General features: G+C 44.0%; 1 protein-coding gene across 8 annotated transcripts in view; it reads right to left on the bottom strand.

Moving 5' to 3' along the window:
• The window catches only part of NAV1 (neuron navigator 1), a 278,297-nt gene that overhangs the window by 201,480 nt on the left and 54,466 nt on the right, over positions 1-22,351 (bottom strand). For 7 of the 8 annotated variants that reach the window (XM_081866971.1, XM_081866977.1, XM_081866978.1 and 4 more), the window contains exons 2-3: positions 6,068-6,929; positions 5,168-5,274 (exon numbers count right to left, since the gene is read on the bottom strand). In XM_081866971.1, the coding sequence (XP_081723097.1) occupies positions 5,168-5,274; positions 6,068-6,900 (940 nt within the window). In that variant the 5' untranslated portion in view covers positions 6,901-6,929. Of the gene's footprint in view, positions 1-5,167; positions 5,275-6,067; positions 6,930-10,877; positions 11,003-22,351 lie in introns of those variants that run through there. The other variant, XM_081866975.1, reaches the window with a different exon arrangement.

The following is a 22,351-nucleotide window of genomic DNA, read 5'->3' as shown; positions in this document are numbered from 1 at the left end:
TGTGTTTCCACGTTCAGCCAATCTGCCTCCAGATCTTACATATTTGTTATTTGTGTTACTTATTTATGTTGCCTTCAATAAAATATTCAAGGGGGCTTGAAATAAAAAAGAAAGCCCAATGCTATAATAAAAACCACGCTATCCATAAAAGCCAACAACAGTTTAAAACCGATTGCTTACCCAGCTCTTTCTGCCTGGAGGGCCTGTGTGGAAAAGCAGGAGAGAGAACAATAGGCGACGGATCACAAGACGCCACCCGCACTACCTACTTCTGCAATTGCTAATGGCAAATGATGAGCTGTGTGGCTGCCCCTCCGCCTCACTCTCACACAGCCATTCCTTCCTAGCTTGTCACTGAGATCACAGGAGACCTGGAATATTGTGCAGTGTGCCTTTGAGCTGAATGCATATAAGGCATCACTTGTGGAAAGCACCATCTGCCCTCTCTTTCACCTCTAGTGCATTTCATGCCATTAGGCACGTTGCGGCCCTTTCTCCCCTCCCGCCCACCCAGCCGGCTCCTCCAATAATGATTTGGCGCTCCCGCCCCTCCAGTGCATTGGTCGTGACATGACCCGCCATCTCAGGAACTGACTCCAGAGCTCCCATCTGTCAAAGCAGTCAGGTTACTAGCAACACGGGATAAGTGCCTGGCAATCCATCTGCCTCCATCCTTGTACTGGAGAACAAGGTATCCTTATTTGCTGTGGTGCTAGACACAGGAAGAGAAAAGGCTCTGCTAGGCACTAGCAAAGCAGGTGAGCACTACACTTCCACTCTGCGCCTTCAGTTTGTAGGACACCACACCCTCTGAAGGCAGAGGGTCAGATCCTGATAACCCAAGACAGGGGCAGTTTTGTGTGCTGACATCTATAGCAAGGATGGGCATCTCCTGTGGCCTTCAGCCTAATTTTGTACAGATGTGGGAGGCTGGATGGGGTAGGGAAGAGCCAAAATGAGTGAAGTGATGAAACGAGGAGAGGAGAAACGCATCTGGCAAGGACGATCTGCCTCTTTCCCAGCAGCCTGCTGAGTAAGGAGGAAGAAGGAGTAGAGGGGTCAGAAAGAGAGAGAAAGAAGAAGAAGTGGGGGTTGCATAAAGAGAGAGAAGGAAAGGCCCCCATTCACCACCCTGCTTATTGCCAACATGCAGCCCCTGACTGATTATCTCCCAAGGGAATGGAATCCTCAACTATGACTTATAGCTAAGGATCCCTTTCCAAGTCTAAAGGTATATAATGAAGGCACCAGCCAAACCTCCCTGGGGGAGAGCATTCCACAAATGGGGAACCACTGCAGAAAAAGTCTGTTCTCGTGTTGCCACTCTCCAGACCTCTTGTGGAGGAGGCAGACAAAGAAGTAAGCAGTTTCATAACTTGGGGGCTGCTCCAGAGAATGCCCTCTCCTGGACCATCCCTGCCACCACCCTGAGCTTTTGAGGGTGACAGAGCCTCCAAAAGGGCCCCCACTGCCAATTTTAGCACCCAAGAGGCTCTGTAGGGAGGGAGACAGCCTCTCTGATATTTGGAAACACGGGGAGAAATGAGAGATTGGGGTTTTGTTACGAACCCCTCATAATTCAAGCACTGATCATATCTGGCTGAATCAACTTCTCTCTTTCCATTTCTTCCCTCCAGGGAGTCCTTTCCTGCAAAGCTCCTGAATGGACCCATAATCCTGTTAACAGCACACGTGCTGCCCATTCTTCTCCTGAGAGGCCCCAAGGGGGATTTGCATCCTGCGCCCTAGTGGGACTAATTCCATTGCAGCCCAGTAACGCCACTTACTATAATGATCCCCCTCTGGAGCTGCTGAACTGGGCTCACAAGAAGTTTTCATGCAAATGTAGAGGGAGGCAGATCCCAGCAATCAGCTTCCCAAATCCTAGGAAAAGCAGTCACTCAATTTTGCCTGGACACTGACATCCGTGCCGGTTCCCCACCACCACCACAAAAGATATCCACACCAAAGATTTAGGCAGTTGGTTAACATTTGAAAATGTGAAATGCCATGGCTCAGACCTATTCCATGAAACTCTATCCCGTTAAAAAAGAAAACAAAAACTTTAAAGGATCTTGCAGTCGCTATAGAGGACAAGCACAGCATGTGCAGTGTTTGCTACTTTAAAGGGGTGGGGAGCAAGATGAGTGTTGCATCCAAGAACATGTATCATACGCTCCAACATACTGAGTCTCAAAAACCAGGACACGCAACTTCCTGTCTGTGCTTTCACATGAGTCATGTGACCCGTGTGAGATCACAGCACACAAAATCATGCATTTTGGGGCACTGTGCAAGATCACGGCTCTGTGTTTTTTCAGGGGGGAACACTTTTGGGGGTGAGATTTCAGTGCAAAATCATGCAAGATCACAGCCCTCACAATGGCTACCATACTCTTGTGCCAGAAAACTGTGTGTCCCTTTTTTCCAGAATACTTGCGGGGTATGGAATATGTGGAATACCAAAACAATATCCTGCAACGGTAATGTTTTTCTTGAGCAAAGGTGTCTGGGCACAGCACAACAAAATGCACATTTATTGCACAGAAGCCACCTAGAATTTCCCTTGCAGAAGGGATGTCAACCCAGTTGCCTATCAAGATCTAAAATAACTGAACAGGTAGATGGAAGAGACTGGAGTTCACTGCACACCAAAATTTTGCAAAACATTTGGGGAGTAAACTAGGAAAATGGACATTGATTATCCTGCTACACTGCAAATTCATGTTCTCTGTAACTTTGGTTCTTCATCCTCTTTTGCTCTGTATCTTGCTATCAGTCTTGAGATACAAAGCATTCTTTGTCAACATAAAAAGGAATTTTTGATGGAGGCTTCACTGTAACTGCTGTTTCATTCAGCTATAAGGATCAAAACTGATATAAATAATCCTTCATCAACCAATCTAACATGTCACTATAACTCCAGGATATTTACAGCACAATCCTATGTCTGTCTACTCAGAGTTAAGAACCACTAAGTTCAACAGACCTCACTTCTAGGTAAGGTATATAGTTGCTTTTGCCAGTACTTGGTTGGCAAAATGGTATGGGCCAGCCCTGGCTGTCATGTATAAAATGAAAATGAGGAGGAAGATCCAACCTTACACTGGTGTGACTGACAACAGTATGGTGTCCTGGAATATTTTATCGACAAAAATACTGAACTGTGAGTTTGAAAGAGCAGCTTAGTAATAATTGAGCCCAATTCTAAGGAGAGAATGAATTTAGGGGAATGCTTTTCTTAAAATTAAATCCTTTCACTGATCCACATCCTCAGCTCCTTAATACATTGCTTCTCCGCTTAACAATGCAAGACTAGAACTTGAGGCTATTCCTGGAAGCACTTAATATTATTCAATCACAGGCAATGACTTTCACCAATATATTTCGCTTCTGAAATGGCAATCATGATAATGATGAACCACAAACCTTACACTAATATTTTAATGCTGCTAGAGTGGTCTTCGCTTCAACTGAGATTGATATATGTGATTTTCACCACCACTGCATCATCGTCGCTGCATCTGACTTTCACAGGTGCTGCTGTTAAATATTACGCAATATTTCAGCTCCATATTAAGCTGTGTCATAACTTTGATGCTGGATTTCCTATAGGCCGGGTGCTTCCTGTTCCCTCCAAATGTTATAGCAAACTTGAAAACACCTTACATTGACCCATGTAATATTATATTATATTATATCTTTAATATGTAAGCCTTCACTTAACAGGACAATGAAAGTACTCCCTACAGTACAAAGCTATACATGTTTATTTAGAAGTAAATCCCGTTGTGTTCAGTGGAACTTGCCCACCACATCTGTTTAGGGTTGTAGTCATAATTAAACCCCACAACCTCACAGTAGTGTCCATTCATTGTCCCCGTTTGTGCTTTGAGGAAAAGGTTCTATTAATTACCAGCACAGGGTTTTTGTCGCAGCTGATTGTTACATCGCTCTCTAAATCAGGAAGTTTTATGGCTGGACCGCCACCCCTGACCATTGGCCATACTAGTTGGGACTGTTGGGAGTTGGAGTCCAGCAACATCTGGAGGGTCACAGATGCCCACTCCCTGCATTAAATGGGATGTCCCAAGATGGGACAGCAACCGATGAGAACATCTAGGAGGATGTGAGAGAAGAACCATATTGTCCATATACATAAGAACGACCTCTGACTGCCTACCAAATTAGGATAAAATTAAGCAATCCTTTCTTTAATAACATTACTTAAAACAGATTGTATATGTAAGAAACCAATAATCATCTCCATCACATTATCCTGGTCAACACAGAGGAGATATGTATTTCCCATGGTTTGAAGTGAACTATAGCAGTATTATCCTCAGACCAGAATATATTCAAAGCCTGATTCAAATCATATACCACTCTGAATGCAGACATAGGGTTACCCTCATTCATACTAAGTATATGAATGAATTGGTCTACCCATTGCATTTGAGATGTTTGTAACCAACATTACATTGTGATCTTAGTAACTTTTCCCCACAGACAACACCATCGCAATGTTGGGTGGGGGATTCTTTAGGTTTACAGGCATCTCAAACTCACTCGATAGACATTTTAAACTGGACCGTATATTTACATAATACCAGTGCTGTGGCCTCCATAATCCTTATCATCTGCCCTGAGTCATCCATCTTAAGGTGAAACTACAGATGCCATGCAGTTGACATTCACAAGTCAAAATTTTAAAAAGCAGCTGTGGGGAGACTGCAGTCTTGTGTGGAAGCCTTGGAAGGGGGAAGAAATGCTTGTGCTGATGGAACCATCCCTTTAACACTGTGTTGAATTCTTCCCTTAAAGAAGAATGGTTTGCTCATTCAGAGGACATGATGAATACTCTTCTCAAGATAAGCAAAGAGAAAGAGACCAAAACTTTTGGTGGTTTCCCCCCGCAAATCCAAAACCTTGAATTTAAGTCTAGAAAGCATGGGATTTCCATTGTGTTTATTCCCCACCCTGCAGATCAACTGATATGATATGTGGTTGTTCAACAAGGTCTACATAGGTGGCTGCCAACACCTACAACCTGATACATAAAAGCAGACCCACCTCCCTCTGCAGCCAACCGTATGTCATGCACTCTGATCCACTGCCTGCCTTTCCTTCCTCATAAGGAAGGGATCTCTCCAGTTTTTCCGCTTACCCATGCTTCTCAATCCATGTTCAGGCCCTTCAGTAAGGTTGGGCTGCTGCTCTTCACCTGCAGACTCCTCTTTAGATGAGCTGCTCCTCTCTTTCTCACCCTGTCGCCTAGTAGGCAGAGAAAGCGCATCAAGTCAGTCACTCTCCATACTCACTTGCATGTTCGGCAGTACAGTACAGGACTGTTGAGTGGCTTCTCCAGGAGTCACCAACCTCCTTGACCTAAGGTAGCTTTCTCCAAGCTGATGATCTCCTGACGTTATGGACCACAACTCCTATCACCTTTGACCATTGGCCATGCTATCTGAGAGTGATAGGACCTGTAGTCCAAAACATCTGGTGGATGCCAGGTGGTTCAATCCACATGATTCAACTGGCATACTTAAGATTTTAGCTGAATGAAGCTGTACTAAGCTTGGCATGTGGTGAAGCAGTCACACAACTGTTGCACTGTGTACCTTGAGCTAAAAAAACTCAATAAACTTTTACAGTGCCTCATCAAAGTCAACACAAGATGGTTGAGCAGTAATAAGATAAATGTTGGGTGACTTGGGTGCACAGGGAAGCAATCATGCAAACATTTTACTACATTCAAATCTCTTTGGTCTTACACATTTGGCCCTATATCTATCTACTTAGCTCTAGGCTCAAAAAGAGAGCTGGGTCTCTTGTTACTAAACTTTTTTGGTCACCTTTGGCTTGTACATCCGGCATATCGGATGAAATGCTAACCTTTATCTTAACAATCAGGATGTGTAAGGTTATTACTTTCTCCTATAACACCTTCATTAGCACTGCGGTGGAAAGGAAGCAAGCCAGGACCTCCATCATCCTTTAAGCTGGTGCTGTAGACATGCAACTCCAGGAACATTTGCCTATAATTTTACAGACTGATACTTACCGATAATGGAACGGGGCTACCGTGGCCATGATGGGATGGTTGTGTTGAGGCACAGAGGAAAAACTGATAGGCCCAGTGTGCAGCACAGGGCCCTTATTGAGGTTGCTTGTGTCCAGTGAGATCACCTGAGGTTTTTCCTCTGGCTTCGACGTTCCACTGCCTTTCCCATTGGCTTCTGAGGCCCACTGACCTTTTACAGGACAACTCTGAGGCCTCTTTGTGGTGGATCCCTCTGAAGACCTGGACAACAAAGTCTCACTATACAAGCTGAGATAGGAAGGGCTCTTTCCTGGGAGGTGAGAGGTTTTTGCAGGTTCAGGAATTGTACTGGGCTTCCCAAGACCCTTCTTGGCACCGCGGCTGCTACTGTCTTCCCCATGTTTTGTGGTGTCCTTGCTTCTCTCGGTTGCTTGAACAGCAGCTTTCTTAGTTGCCCCCGTAGTTCTGGAGCTGGACCTCGGCATCCCCCGGGGACTGCTGCAGCCAGACACCATGCTCAGGCTGAGGCTGGATTCTATCCCGTCTGACCCACCATGGCTCTCAGACGCCTCCGATTTCTCCTGCCCAGGGCTTGCAGCTGCTGGAGTCTTTGGGACCAGCTTTTGCTTGGATCCTTTTGGAGCTCCACTGCTTGAGCTAACCAGCCCCTTCCCTGTCCTGGGTGATGATGCCCTCTGCGAGGGAACAGCTCCCACACTGTTCTGCCTTGGGGGCAATTTGGGCGATGCTGCCAGGGTGTGTATCTTGCTGTGGGATGCAGCTCTGGGAACAGGTATAGAGGAGGCATAATGGCTTCGTCCGGCTGCATTCACATTGGCTGTTCCATTCATCATCAGCAAGGCCTGGTTGAAGGAGTATCAATCTGAGAGAGAGAAAAGCAGAGGAAGTTAAGCAGAGGCTAGAGCTTCACAGCCAAGGCTCTCTCTATCCCAGTACACCACCCTGAGTCTTGCTTTACAGGACTAAGTGTCAGATTTGCCAAGTGAAAGCTTCTCCCCAGCTTCCTTTTCACTGAGCATTAATTCAGCCTGAAACCATTGTTTTGATGTACTAAAATTAGCATGTTGGCACTCTTTGGTGCTTTCATTTTCTTCTTTATGCTTAAACAATGTAAGGGAAATGTGTGCTGTCGAGCTGCGCCGTGTCTTAAAACATCTACACATATTTCAGTAAGGAAGATTTCCAAGTAAAGATTTGAATTTGGTTGAATTTAAACCACATTAAAGGGGCTTTATTGATTCCCAACTCCCCTTTAGTTGGTGAGGTGCATTATTTCACTTCAAAATGTGCTAATCCGGCTTTGTTGCAATTGGGAGCCCTCCTGCTCTTTCTGTTGAATGGGGACCTTGGACATCTGCCCTAAAGTTCTCCTTTGAGAGCATCACTGCCAGAAAACCCGCATCACTGGACAACATAACGTGGGGTTTTTTCAGTGCCCTCCTCTACATAGACACCCAGTGTTGTTGTCTTCCATTTATTCCTCTGATGTTGTAAATAACCAGGGGAAATCAGAAGCAATTTCAAGTAACCAAGTAATGAAATGAACTATTTCTTAACCTTCCTGGTTCAGATTGCTGGTTGCCAGCAGATCTGGCTGAAACTCAGGACAGATGTGACGCAGAGACCCGTCCTGGCTCTAGGAACTCTTTTGCATTACAAGCCTCTGGCTGAAGCCGGGAACCCTGCCAACCACAGCTGGCTCAAAATACTATTTCACTCCACTGGAAATCCTGCTGCCGGGAGCACCCGGCAGACGCTCTGATAGACACTGTAGAGCTTAGCCTGGTGTGGAGGGGTGGGGGTTGTGCAAGCAATGTGCTCTTTTATCCCAGGCCAGTGCTTTGAGCCCCTATAATACGGAGAACTCAGCCTCTGCAGCTTTAATACTGTTATGGAGACACTGCAATGCTTTTGCAGACAGGGCTGAAAACATGCATCCATTGATAAGCTTGGCTTGATAGGCACATTTTGTTTATCCTCGTTTACAGATCAAGTGACATGGTTTTGAAAAATGGCATCAATGCCCCCAAATTCAAAACTGTGAACAAGATATGCAGGGAAAGGGCCTTAAACTGAGCTGCAGCATTGGCCCATCTCGGAGTGAATCTCTGCATAACATCGTCTCACTTATATGTTGTCAGACCACCAGCCTTTCTTTACCACTAGGTGACTCCTGGGTCCCAGTAAATTTGCATCAAGTGCGATACAGCTGAACCAACGGGTAACATCCTTGTCAGTCTAGCATCTTCAGAGTGATGCAGAGCATGAAGCCAAGTAATTCTAAGCTCGGGTCACACTGACTGCTCCTCAATGGTGGGATCATATGCTGTTTCTGTGAACAGGAACCATGCTGGCAGGGCCAACTGCAGAGGCCCTTTTGACTTGCTAACTGCATGGCTGGGAGGGATTGCAACTCTGCATATCCTGGACCTGCATCCTCAGGCAGCTGCCAAGTGGCCACTACTGTTGATACTTCTGCTTTGTACGCTTTACCCAGTATGCCAGTGAGTACCAAGTGGCAGATTAACCATAATGTCTGGAGTGAGGCTACAGCACTCCAGGGGATGTGGGATATTACAGTGGTAAAAACCTACCACTTATCAGAGAAGCACCACTATCACTTTTGCTACTTCCTTTCTCCTCCACCACCACCCACTTCTGCTTGTAATTCTCCCAGTCACCCCTACTCCTAACAACAATATACAGCAGAGAAAGTGCTGCAATGCCTGCTATCTGCCACAACAGAGCTACCAACATGGGGGGGGGGCGGTGCTGCTGCAAAAAACAGCAACAACCTGCACATAACTTGACATGTCCTCTAGCTGGTTCTGATTTGCTGCTACTCAGAAGGAGCCTCACATCCTTATAAAGAATAACTGCAAATATCATTATGATTTATTTTGTGTCTATATTGCTCTTTATTTTAAAAATAAAATACCCTTTTACATAACGAAAATTAAAACACAACATCTAAACAACATAAGCAATGTAGCAATATAAACATATACATTAAAACCTAAGTAAACCAATTGTGTATTCCTCCTCCTCAGAGAATTTTTTTAAAGTTGCATGATCTTGATTGAATATCGATGCTGCTATCAAAACTGAGTGAGGGCTAATTCCATTAGGGAAGGATTAGAGGGGAAAGCCCCTAAAATAACTGAGTACTGGGAATGAAATATTTGACACTGAAAAAGACAGACAACCAGCCCCAGCCCTTCCCTGGATGTAAGATTCCAGTTACAGGAAGGAATCTTACAGGCTAAAGGAAGGAAATATAATGTCAATCAGAGCAGCACCAACACAATTGTTTGCAACATATTCTGGGAACAGAGATGAGGACGGGATGTGAAAGTAAAGTGTCTTTATAGGTGACAAATGTAACAAAGAAGATTATGGATTTTACAGGATACAAAATACACCAAACACAAACAGTTCATTGTTGGGCCGGTGAGGAACACCCCTCAAACAATGTTTTAAGGAAAGTGCTCTTTGTCCAAAATTCTAAGACAAATTGTGATACATATTTTGTGCTTTTTGTGGGTCTCTGTTTCCAATCTGTAAAATGGGAGTAACTTTACATCATTAAGTGTAAGAGGCAAATAAGGCGCACCAAGGAGCTCACAACCTAAAGTTAACCAATAACCTCTTTCACCAACATTGATAAATTCTACAGAAGATTTTGAGCTGGAGTGAGAGTCATTTAATAATCCCATTATCAAACACAAAGTGGTGGATAACACGTCATAGAAAGCTGTCACTTTCCAGAGAGATGTGCACCATCTGGTTCCAGGGGATGCTCTGTCCAAAGGTACATGGGGAGATCCCTTTGCTGAGGCTAAGCAGATCTAGGTCTGGCTAGCGCATGGATGAGTGCATGCCTGGGAACCACAAGCACACCACCTTTGTTTCCATGACAAAAGAAAAGTGGGATATAAATTTATGGATGCATGCAGGTGTGGGGATTATTTATTTTCCAGGTTATAATGCTAGCATGCTGTCTCTGTTTCTAATGTCCCTTTTACCCTGCATTATCTGTTGCGATGTGGAACTGTGCCGTTTTCCCAGAAATGCCATCATTTACACCAGGGAGTGACACAACAGTGCATGACACTGGATAAGTCGCTACCCTTTATGCTCCTGCTTTCTTCCCTTCCGTCATGATTCACCCATGAAAATGGAGGGGAAGAATATGCCAGGACACAGCCCCAATTTCGTCCCATGGTGGAATCCATGAAAACCGTGGGAAAATTACAATGCAAGACTCCCACGAATTTCTAAGTCAATGGGGTTGCAACCGGATTCCCCCACCCCCCACCCGGAAGCAATTGACATGGAAATGAAAGAAATTATCAGGTAAGGAAATGTCAGAGAAAGGGATAAAGTGCTATTTGAATGCATCCTAAAAACACAAACTGCTGCAATCTGTTGCAACAGGGCATCCACCTCTTGGCCATAATCAGTATTCTGTCATTCTCAGCTGTGCTGTTTCAGGCCGCTTTCTTCTCACAAGAGTCCCCCCCCCCCAAAGGTCTATTTCAAAAGCCCCGCCTCTCCACCCCTTGCCTCTGGAGGGAAGCAGAGGTCTCTATGTTGCTTTGAGCCTAACCCAACTGCAGGGGGCTGCTTATGCTGCTGTCAACAGAAGGGCTCTCCATATTGCAGGACTTCCTGCATTGCAGCAGCCTGCTGCTCTTCGGCTCCTTCTCATCAAACTTCCTGCATTGCAGCCCCAGCGTGGATTACCCTGGGAAGGGAGAGCATGGAAGAAGAAGGTACAGGAGGAGGGTGGGGGAAGACAGAGACTCACCCAAAGCTGGGGCTACACACAGCCACTGCTCACATGCTGCAGCTCCTTACGTGCAGGAATGCAAAATCAAATCCCATTTCTTACCAGATGTTTGCTGACCTAAACATATCTCTCTCTCTCTCTCTCTCTCTCTCTCTCTCTCTCTCTCTCACGCTCTGTATCCTGTACTGCCTGCCAAGCCGTTATTCCAGAGCGAAGGGAGGCAGCCTCTCCAATGCTAAGCTAATTTACAGCACTAAGCCTTTCTGATGCAAGCGTGGGCTGCCCTTGTCACACTTCTCAGACCATCAGTCGCTCCCTAACAACCAAGCTCTTCTGCTTTATTTAAAATTTTCAAACATAAATTTCCTTCCCTGCTTATTTCCCCTCCATCTCCAAACCCTCCCGTCAGCCTATTCTTCCAGCTGCTGACTTGGCTCCAAGCTTGCTCCATCTGGAAGGGCAGGAAAGAGGGTTAGTTCCTTAGAGGAAGTTTGCTCTTGTTCTTTTCTTTTTTTAACAAAAATAATATGACACTTCAAGGACGCCCTATTTCTCCCTGGATCATTTCCTCACGTGCTGCCACTCTGCGAGAATCATTATAGAAGAGCAATATCGTTTAGATCAGGCTTCCACAACCTGGTGCCCTCCAGGTGTTTTGGACTACAACCCAAACACAAACCAACTAGAGGGCATCAAGTTGGAGATGGCTGATACAGAGGCAGGTGGAGGATTCTATGGAGCCACTTATCTCTGCATCAGTTTCTTCTCTGCAGATGACACATAACACATATCTATGTACTTTATGTCTAATCAATTTAGGGAAGTTTTTAATGACTGATGTTTTAATGTACTTTTAATATTTTATTGGAAGCCACCCAGAGTGGCTGGGGAAACCCAGCCAGATGGGCGAGGTATAAATTATTATTATTATTATTATTATTATTATTATTATTATTATTATTATTATTATTAAGCCCAGAATTCATGCCTGGCCCAGTAATCCACAAGGATGGGTCTGACTCATTTTAACCACCATTGTCGAAGGAAATCCATCAGAGGTCTTGAAGCAACATGTCTTATATTCTTTCTGGTTCACATTTAGATACTGACGGACAAAACCCACACTTTCCCATGCAAGTACCAGGGAAGGATTTTACATTTCAGAGCTAAACTCTGGAAGCTGCTAATCTGAGCAAAAATGGAGAGCTTTATGGCTCTACAGATGCTGCTGGAGTCCAGCTCCCACCAGTCCCAGCCTGGGGGTGATGGGAGTTGTAGTCCAACAACATCAGAAGGACCACAGCTTCCTCATCCCTCCTTTTGAGGAAGACACGTGTTTCCCTGATGGATACACACAGTTTTCTCCTTTATAGACAAGAGCCTCCAATGAGATCAGAATTTTGCAGCTGCTCCTGCTGGCAAGTGCTGGGTGAGCCATGGAAACCACCACGACAGCATGGTTTGCTTTGCTTTTGTTTTGAACAATGTATTAAATTCATCCAAGCCTTTCTCTGTTTCAAAGAAAATTCATACTGGCTCTTATTGGCCTTCTAAAATGCTTTTGACAATGTTTTTGCCATGCTTCATCCACGCCATCCAGTTTTGACTTCAAAATGTTCCACTACAATACTGGCAAAACTTGAATAGTCTTCTAGCCTTGCCTGGCCAACAAAGCAATTCCTTCTGTTTGCTGTATTTAAGGCTCCACCTGAAGGTAGCTCCAGCCAGATGAAATCTCTTGATCTCAGTCCCTAATAGTGACTGCTTAATTATATTGGACTTCTATCCACCAGCTCTCTCTCACCTGGGAACCAAAGCATTCCTGCCTAGGTGAGCTCGACTCCAGTCACTGTCCATGCAGTGCACAGAATTAGACCTGCAAAAAGCTGGGGGGGGGGGGACACATCCAGTGATCAATGTTGCCAAGGCATTGTGTCCAGGAAGTTCAGAACTGTAGCTCCTTCCCAGGGGAGCTGTGAAGATTCTGACAGCAAAATATGAAAGGGGGAGGGAAGAGCAAGGGAGGGAAGAAAGGGATTTCTGGTGATGTAACAGAGACTCCCACACACACAGCCTGCCAGCTACAACTAAGCTGCCAACTCAGATGCCAAACACTGTTGGGTTATATGGTGCCGGGCCTAGTTTGGAATGTCTCCCGACTACGCGAGAAGGGAAATATAGGTCAGGCTTTCAGAGTGCATCAGAGGATACAGCACAATGAATGCAAAAATGCAGACAAACAAAAGACCTCCAGGTTGATAGAATCACTGTAATCTCAGAGCAGAATCAGACTGGCAGTGTATTTAATCTTTAAAAAGCACAGCAGTCTCAGAGACCCAGGCTGCATTCTCTGCAAAGGTCACGGGGTTGCAGTGCGCCAGCATTCAGCTAAATTAACAGAAGCCCTCCTGCTCTCGATCATCTGACTGGTAGCCAAATGATGGAAAGAAAAGCTTTATTTGTCACACAAGATCCAAATCATTACAGATAAGAGCAATAACAGCACAAACTTGATTATGCTGGAAGCCAGGAGACACAGTGCTCCCTTCAAGTTATTTTAATTAGGTGAAGAGGACAAGCTGATGCCCAGAGGGAGAGAGAGGAGATATTCTGGATGCCAGGAGAGACCACAAGGAGTACCCCACAGAAGAAACAATCACCCTTTAGCCCTGAGCACTACTAATGCTGAGTCACCAAGGCAAAAGGACACATTCAGAGGATCATTTTGAAGGTCAGATGTGCATCCAGGTCACACCCACCCTTTGCAGCCCAGATCTCCTGTTAGCACTGATATCTCCATTCTGCACTATATCCTTCCTGTCCTTCTCTATTCAACGTACAGACTTTGGTAGGCATAGGATTAGCACAGACCATGCGGGCACTATAATCAGACAAAAATGTGCCTGCATTTTTCCAATACGTGACTTGCTAGTTTCTTCTACTTCTAATTTCAATACAAAAGTGCTGAACTGGGAAGCTGCTGCTCAGATGCACTCCCAATGGTTCCATGGCACAGAAGATAATCCTATATAGACTACCGTAAACTCCTGAATTAGTGGTGCCAAGTGTAATCACGATAGGGACCAGGGCCTACAATTTCCCCTTTGCTAATGAAGGAAATGAAATCTTTCTTGGGTTAGGTCTTGGGATAGCAATAGAGGGCTATGATGCAATATGGCAGAGTGTGCTAAGTTTAAAGCACACCCCAGCAGCTTTTATTGACAAAAATAAACATCTATATGTTCCTCCATTACTATAGCTGTAGAAACATCCGTTGTAGTCCCTAAGGAAAGAACACCACCAGTCTAGAAGCAACTTTCCACTCTGACTTTTCCAAGGCTTTACCACCATGGACTATTTGTCCTTTTCTCACGATTTCTATCAATTTTCCTATAATGATTTATTATTATTATTATTATTATTATTAAGCACAATTTATAATAGCTCAGTCAGTAGAGCATTAGACTTTTAATCTCAGGGTCATGGGTTCAAGTCCAACACTGGGCAAAAGATTCCTGCATTGCATGGGGTTGGACTCGATTATCCTTGTGTTCCCATCCAACTCTACAGTTCTATGATTCTGCAATTCTGTATACTGCTTAATCATCAAACCCCTAAGATCTTATCTAGGGGTTAAGCCGTTGTTTGTAACCAGTGCTCATCAAGAGACACGGCTCTGTAGGTGTGCATGCATGCCCCAGTCCTCCTCCTCTTCCTATGGCATAGTAATTGGTGTCTGTCTCAGCCATGTCCCTGGCCTCAGAGTCCCACCTACTTCATCCAGCCTTGATAACTTCATCCAGTGCTTTTTTCTGGGGGGACGCAATGGTATACATACCCCTAAACATTTTGTGAATCTTTGTACTTTTGCCCATTTACTGTATTTATTTCCCCTGATTTGAACTATAAAATGGTGATTTTCTTGAGTAAAAATGAGAGTACCCCTAAACATTTATTTTTTTTAGAAAAAAAGCACTGCCTTCATCCAAAGATCTCGGGGTGTTTCACAGCATAAAAACTCAAAATACATAATTAAAACAAGAACAAGAAGAAAACAAAACAAAACAACAACTACCAGACATTTAGAAGACATCTGAAGGCAGCCCTGTTTAGCGAAGCATTTAATGTTTTGATGCATTACTGTATTTTAATATTTTGTTGGAAGCTGCCCAGAGTGGCTGGGGAAGCCCAGCCAGATGGGCGGAGTATAAATAAATTATTATTATTATTATTATTATTATTATTATTATTATTATTATTATCCCCCAAAACACATTGAAAAGGACACAGAATGTTAATCAGCCATAGGCCTGGCCGAAGAGGAATTCCCACCTAGCTCAACCACCAGTCTTATTGGTCTTATTTCTGCTTGCCAGGAAAGCTTCTCTTCCTGAGGGTGGTGGTGATTTTGATTTATTAGCTGCCCTTCACCGTAATGTCAGGGCAGGTCTCAGAAATTTTAAAATACAATATTAAAAACAGCTTAAAAGAATTGATAGCCACAAGAATAGGGTGAGTCCTAAGAATACATATCTCTGGTGGTTTCATCTAGGTGCTGTGGGTGGGCCATCACTGACCTCTTGGTCATCCATTTTTGGCATTTCTTCCATGCAAGGAGTTACCAGGTCTCTGACATCATGGGCTGGGAACTCACTTCTTTGTAAGGAATCAAGAGCCTATACCAGGAGAATTCTACCACTGAGAAAGGGATACTAGAGCATTCCAGGATGACTGGCCTTGGTCCAAGAGGAGGGAAACATGAGAAACTCCCAAGAGACATCCAATACGACCAGCATGAAAGTAAAATAGTGAGTGTTCCATGTATGGCAACAGACAAGGAGCAGGCAACTGTTCTTGGGTAGCAGGAGCCAAATTACATTTTTATTGAAGGAAGAATGTTCCTCTGAGCCTGGTTCCCATGAAGCTCAAAGCCACCTTCAAAACATTCCTCAATGAACACCCATTCACTAACAATCCTCGTCACTGCAAAAAAGTAGAGCATACAAGCTCTTCCATCACTTTGCATCTGATCAGCAGCTGGCAGTTCTGGAGCAACCGTCTCTCTTTTCATTTAACATACGAAGGAAGAAGCCTGTTCCATCTATGTCAACATTGCCACAGAAACAGCATTAGCACAACTCCTATTTTCACCTTGAACATTAACATGAACCTTGATCATCTTGGCAGGAGTCCATGATCATTCCTACATTTTTTTCATTTCAGTATCATGCAAGGTGAAGAGACCTCTCACACCATAATAACCAGCCAAGATGAAGTGATTGGAAGCAGGGGCAGCCCATCCTATTTTGTTGCCGTAGGTGAAATGTGTACATCACAAACACACCATTGCTGTTTCCGCCGAAGTCTTGTTTGCCAGGGTTGCACAGCTGTGGCTTCCAGGTTCTGGCAAGATCTCACAAAAGCAGCACAAGATTGCGCAAGGCCTTTGCACAATCTCACAAGGTTCTCGTAAGATTTTGTAGAGCTCTCATGAGCTCTTGCCAGAACCTGGAAGCCACTGCAGCCACTGCTCACACGGGGGGGGGGGGTGCACCCACAGAGGTGCCCCCTTGGATTTTGCCACCTGAGGCAGCTGCATCAGTCTGCCTCATGGATGGGCCAGCACTGACTTGAAGGGAGGCCAGACTTTGTGCAGACAATGCATTTCCACAATGGCGTGCTGACTAACTTGCCTTTCTCAGGTGCTCACTCCTTATTATCTCACTCTTTAGAGAACATGAGCAGGAGATGATTATTGCTCTTATGTCCTTCTTGTGGACATCTGGTTGGTCACTGTGAGAATAGAATGCTGGACCAGATGGGCCTCTCATATGATCCAGCGGGGCTCTTCTTAGATGAACATGGCTTTTTATTTGAAGGCACCGGCTGCCTTTCATACGTTGGGAAGCATTTTGTCTCTCTCTGTGTGACTGTCTCTAAAAGAGTGGCTAAATCTAAACAAACAGGAGTGTTCCCACACTGGCAAGCAGCAGGGACCACAGCTTCAGCCAACATTCCCAGAGTGAGCCAGGGAAAATGTTGGAAGGAGGGAGAGGGCAAGTGAAGGGAAAGTGTCTTTTGCAACATTCTGCTGGCATGAGACAGGGCACATGTATGCTAGTGTGGACCACACAATTATGGCTGTAATTTTCCCAGCAGCTACTATCTTAGAAAGGGCTAACACACCACACCAGACTATCCTTCTTCCACACATTTGTAAACTTGTGTACACAGAATTTAGAAGCTTGAATTAACCTAGATTTGCTGCTGAATCCATTTTCATTTGGTCAGTCTGACCTGTTACCCCAGGAACCTTCTGCTCCATAAATGGCAGTTTCTGCAGCTTGAGTTTCTAAGAATTGGGAATGAACCCCTTATTTACTTTTCAGCACCTTTAAAAAAATAAGCAGGACAATTCCAGGGTGTGTGATCACAGAGAGGAGCCTATAATAGGAGTTCCTCTATGAGCGTTCAGCAATAAAGATCTTATGAGTCTTTGAGAGTGGCAGGAGCACAGCCAGGATTTATGTTGGAAGGGGCACGCCTTTTTTTTTTATTTACTTGATTGGGGGGGGCAGCTGCCCATGGACAGTGGTGACCAACCTGTGGTCCTCCAGACATTACTGGACTTGAACCTCCATCATCCTTGACAAATGACCATGCTGGCTGATGCTGATGGGAGCCAGAGTCCAACAATGGCTGCAGGTGAGGGAGGCATAGGTTGCCTATCCCTGCATAGTGGGAGATTTATATTAAGCATAGCATGGAGCTGATATGAACACAAGAGTCAACAAGCTAATATGCATATTTACATTTCACTGTTTTCTATATCAAACAAAGTTTCTGCCACCTTACAGAGTGTGGATTCTCCAGCAAAAGGACAAAATAATAAATCATAGCAGTAGGAGAGAGATTAGGAACGCAAGGGCCAGGAATGAAAACAAGAGAGAGAGAGAGAGATTTTAGCTGAGATTTGGGAAATGATGGAGAGTCGATGAGGCAGAAAGAAACACAGCCTAGGATGAAGGGCCTCAAAGGATCTCGTTAACAACTACATGCTTGCTGCCTCTTCGCAGGGACCACTCAGGAAACTGGTCCAATTTCATCCACAGCATTTCTGCCTCATTTCAGAAGAAATCAAGATATTTTAGAAAACTGGACCCCACCTTGCAATTCTCTTTCGCAAGGCATTGCAGAAATCGAAAATGTTCAGTGACTCAAGAGCAGGGTTTGAATTACAGATCATGTTGAATGTCCTTCCCCACAAGTAGAAATCCAGTAGGTGGATTTCCCTTTTTTGCAGCTGATAGAGGCACACAACTTTATTTCACAGGATTTTTTTTAAAGAAGCCAAGGAATCTGTTTGCTGTATATTTTGACAGCTCTTTTCAATGTTGTATGGTGGTTCCTGAGATGAAGGAGCATGTTTCGTCTATGTTTAGATACAATTGAACAACATTTTGAATCAAAATGGCAGAAAGCCTTTCAAACTTCACTGATGTTAACCACTGATTTCACAACTACATCTTGGCTTCTTAGAATTACCAAGAAATGCCAGATAAAAGGCTGCTAGTATATCATATGCTTTTAAAACAGCAACAACAAAAACTTGATTAAGAATTGGGAGGGGGCACAGTTTGGGATTTCCAGCAGCTAGCATATATTGCTATTTATCTGCCACACATATATTCCACCCTTCCCTGAGGATTTCGGGGCAGCATAGAGGGCGCCCCCAGACCCCATTTTTTCCTTACAACGATGAACCCTGGTAATCAACTTTAAAAGTGCCACAAAGTTTCAGCTACTCCTAAGCTGTTTCCCAGTAAAGACAGGTTTAAGCAAACATCTTCCGATGCAAGGCAGCTTTTAGCAGGCTTTGCTCGTGTATACTTTTGTAACCATAAGGACTAGTAACCTGTATGAAAGAAAACAGAAACAAAGAAAGCCGAGATACTCAGGAAGCTGAGTTCTATGTTCTATGCTATGTTCTTCACTTCTCTGTTTCCCCACAAAACTGCAGCACACCAGCAGCTCTGGTGTTGCTTTTTGTTTGCAAGAAGAGGCATTGTCCTTGCCATTCCACCCTGTCCCCCAACATTTAAACAGGCAACTCTCACAACAGCAAGTGGAAAATGAATCCCCAGAGCCACCTGGATGCTAATAGCACATGACACTGGACAACATTCTCTCCAAAGAAACAGCAAGCTTAAGCTTGTTAAGCACTTTCCCCCATCGATCTACTGAAAAGGAACTGGCGTGGGGCATACTTAAGTACTTTTTATAGCACAACTATTTATATAATGCATTGTGAAAGGAGGTGATGGCTAATTTAGTTTGCTGGCTTATTTTAAATGTGTTGCCTCCAGCTTCTTGTATTGCTGAGTGTTCTGTACTGCAGTTTACAAATACTGAAAGTAATCACATATATAAAGTGGTCATTAAAAAAAAGAACACATAGCAGGGGTGATGCAGAAACAGAAGGTACATTTCCACCAATATCTTAAAGCAATTAGGTTCACACCAGCCATTTTTACATGGAAAAGCTTTTCAATAAATTGTCATATTCAGAAGCTATCCAGGCAGTATGATGTGTCTTTGGGACACAAATGGTTAAGAGCTGCTTTGTTTTGACTGCAGGAACAAAGCATGAAATGAGGCTGAAATTGAGGAACACACAGGCCTCTAAAATGTAGGTGTTTTGAATATTTCAAAAGTGACATCCAGCTGCTAAATGATAGAAGGGAAAGGATTCTGAAAAGTGAGAGCCTGTGGATGCATGTGTTGCCTGCAATAAGTATCTCAGCATTTTCTAAGGGTTCACAAAAAACAGTAACAGCAGCCCTTCTCTCTTCTTCCCAGCTGGTGAAAGAAACAGATGGATAGCATGCAAGTACGTGCAAACATGTAATACAGGCTCTGCGATGGGGAAGCTAAACTCAAACAGCGAGCTTTTCCTTTTCAATAGCCCTGACTCCACGATCACCTTCATCTGTGGTGCTGAAAGGACAGCTCCCGTGGGGTAACTTCAAGGCTACAGTCCAACTGCGGCTGAGGTTTATCAAGCCACCTAACGGATTTGCAGGCAAAGCACCTACTAATATGAAGAGGATAGCCAGATCTTCTAAGCTCTGTAGATTTCCAGATTTTGAATGCCTGTTTGTTCCTTGCATTATTTGCAATACTAAGTGATGAAATGCATGTCTCGGGATGGCAAACATTTCTAAGGGCATCTCCACTCTTTACACAGCAAAAGTGAGTGCTGGGTGTACACCGGTGTTAAATCAGCACTCCCTGCAGCAAACACATAAAGTGTGAACTGTCCATAACCTTGAAGAGTTATTGCCAGTCAGTAGACAATCATGCTGAGCAAGAAGGATTGTTGGTCTGACTCACTATAAGGCTACTTCCTTTGCTCCTGTATGTTTGCCAGGAAAAATGTGGTGATTCTTAAAGCTGAAAAACTGAATACTGTATAAGCATCATTGCTGCTGCTTTCTACTAACCAGTCCATCTTCCCTATCACTGCTTCTCAATCTTACCAATGCAGCTCTGTGTATTATTTGCTCCTTGGCCAATAGCACCAAATTTGTGCAAAGGGTAGTAGAAACAAGGAGGGATAGCAAAAAGTTCCACAAAGGTTTTTTGTTTTGTTTTTACTGAGTGAAAGGGAATTAAAAGGGCAGATGTGGTTCAGTGTAAGTACTGTAAGTGTAGGGTGATTCATATTGGGGCAAAAAAATCCTAACTTTGCGTGTTCTGTTGGCAGTGGCTGACCAAGAAAGAGATCTTGCTGTCATGCAGGATAACTCAATTAAAATATTTTCCCAGTGTGTGGCAGATGTGAAAAAGAAGATTCCCATATGGATTTGAAAATAAAATGGTCAGTACAGTGGTACCTTGGGTTACAGACGCTTCAGTTTACAGACTCCGCTAACCCAGAAATAGTACCTTGGGTTAAGAACTTTGCTTCAGGATGAGAACAGAAATTGTGCAGTGGCAGCACAGCGACAGTGGGAGGCCCCATTAGCTAAAGTGGTACCTCAGGTTAGGAACAGTTTCAGGTTAAGAACGGATCTCCAGAATGAATTAAGTTCTTAACCTGAGGTACCACTGTATCTTAATTCCTTTGTACAAATCTATGGTGCTACTGCACTTGGAAAACATCTCAAAAAGGACATTGTAGAGCTGGAAAAGGGACACAAAGGGGCAACCAAAATGATCGGGGGAGTTGAACAACTCCCCATGAAAAAAGGCTATAACATCATAAAGCAATACCTTGATGATGAACAAGTACCTTACAATAGGCTGCACAGCTAGAAGTCTAGGCATGTCAGTTCCCCAGCCCCTGTACTTGCCAAAACTAAGAGGGCAATGAGCATTTCCATCTCTCTTTCTCTCCCTTCAACTGCCCAGAAGTCATTCTTGACCAGTCCAAACATGATACATGTTTCCTACATCATCATTTGGTGGTCCAACATATGCTAATATCACTATGGGATAATTAAGTAACAAAGTGACTAACTGTCTATAAGGAAAACACAACTGACACACTATTGGCACTGTATAAATCTGAAATTTTAACCTGTCAAGTTTAAATAAATTTCAAGTGAAAATTAACTTGCGTTTTTCAAATAGTGGCAGCTATTAATCTGAATGTCTACCCAATGAAACACAATAGCCAAGTTCTGTCTGCAAATTTATAAAGAACCCGTGACTGTGAGCCAAGAAATAAATATGTGAAACTCACTGAGCAAAACTGAAACAGTATCTGTGAAAGCTTTCCCTGAGGCTCCCGCATTTTGGTCCCACTAGCATGAAATCTAATAACATGAATCCAAGCAGCACAGGATAATGCATTGGATCTGGTCCATGAGCTAGTGAATCCCAATGAACTTGGAGAAACCTGCGCTCACAGTATACATGGAGCATGTCCTATTTTGCAATCTGCAGGCACCATCTGCTGTCCTTCAGGGCCACTTTCAGCAGTGTTTTTCAAAGACACAGGTGCACATGCCTCTGTATTAAAATGAGTGCAATTGTCCTCTGGGATAGGTAACACACTCTGTTCCTAGGGAGGAAGTGAGTTCTCTGGGCCAACTTCCAGGGTTTTGCTGACTGTCTTTTCAATAGAGAATATGCATGATCCTGCCTTCACTAAATTATGTTAAGCCCCCACCTCCTTACACCACATTTACACATGCAGCTTCAAATAACAGTTTTGAAAGAAAACTTTAGAGAATCAGAGCAGGATGGACTCTGCAGGCTTCAACATATACAATTGGCCAGCTTTTCTACTTGATATTATCATATGGGCTCCATTATAAAAACTGGTCTGCTGAAATTGATACGTCAGAAAGTGATGGCATAGAATTAAATGCCATAAAGACAACCAGTGGTGAGCCTCTGGGCTATTTGTTATCTATAATCAAGTGCCAACTCTCTACCTTTTGATCATTCAGCGCCCCTAGCATTTAAAGCAGGCACCCACCCAG

The sequence above is a fragment of the Podarcis erhardii genome, assembly GCF_964252035.2.
Source record: "Podarcis erhardii genome assembly, chromosome: 6".
In the NCBI taxonomy this organism is placed as follows: domain Eukaryota; kingdom Metazoa; phylum Chordata; class Lepidosauria; order Squamata; family Lacertidae; genus Podarcis; species Podarcis erhardii.
This window is presented reverse-complemented; position numbering and strand designations above follow the sequence as displayed.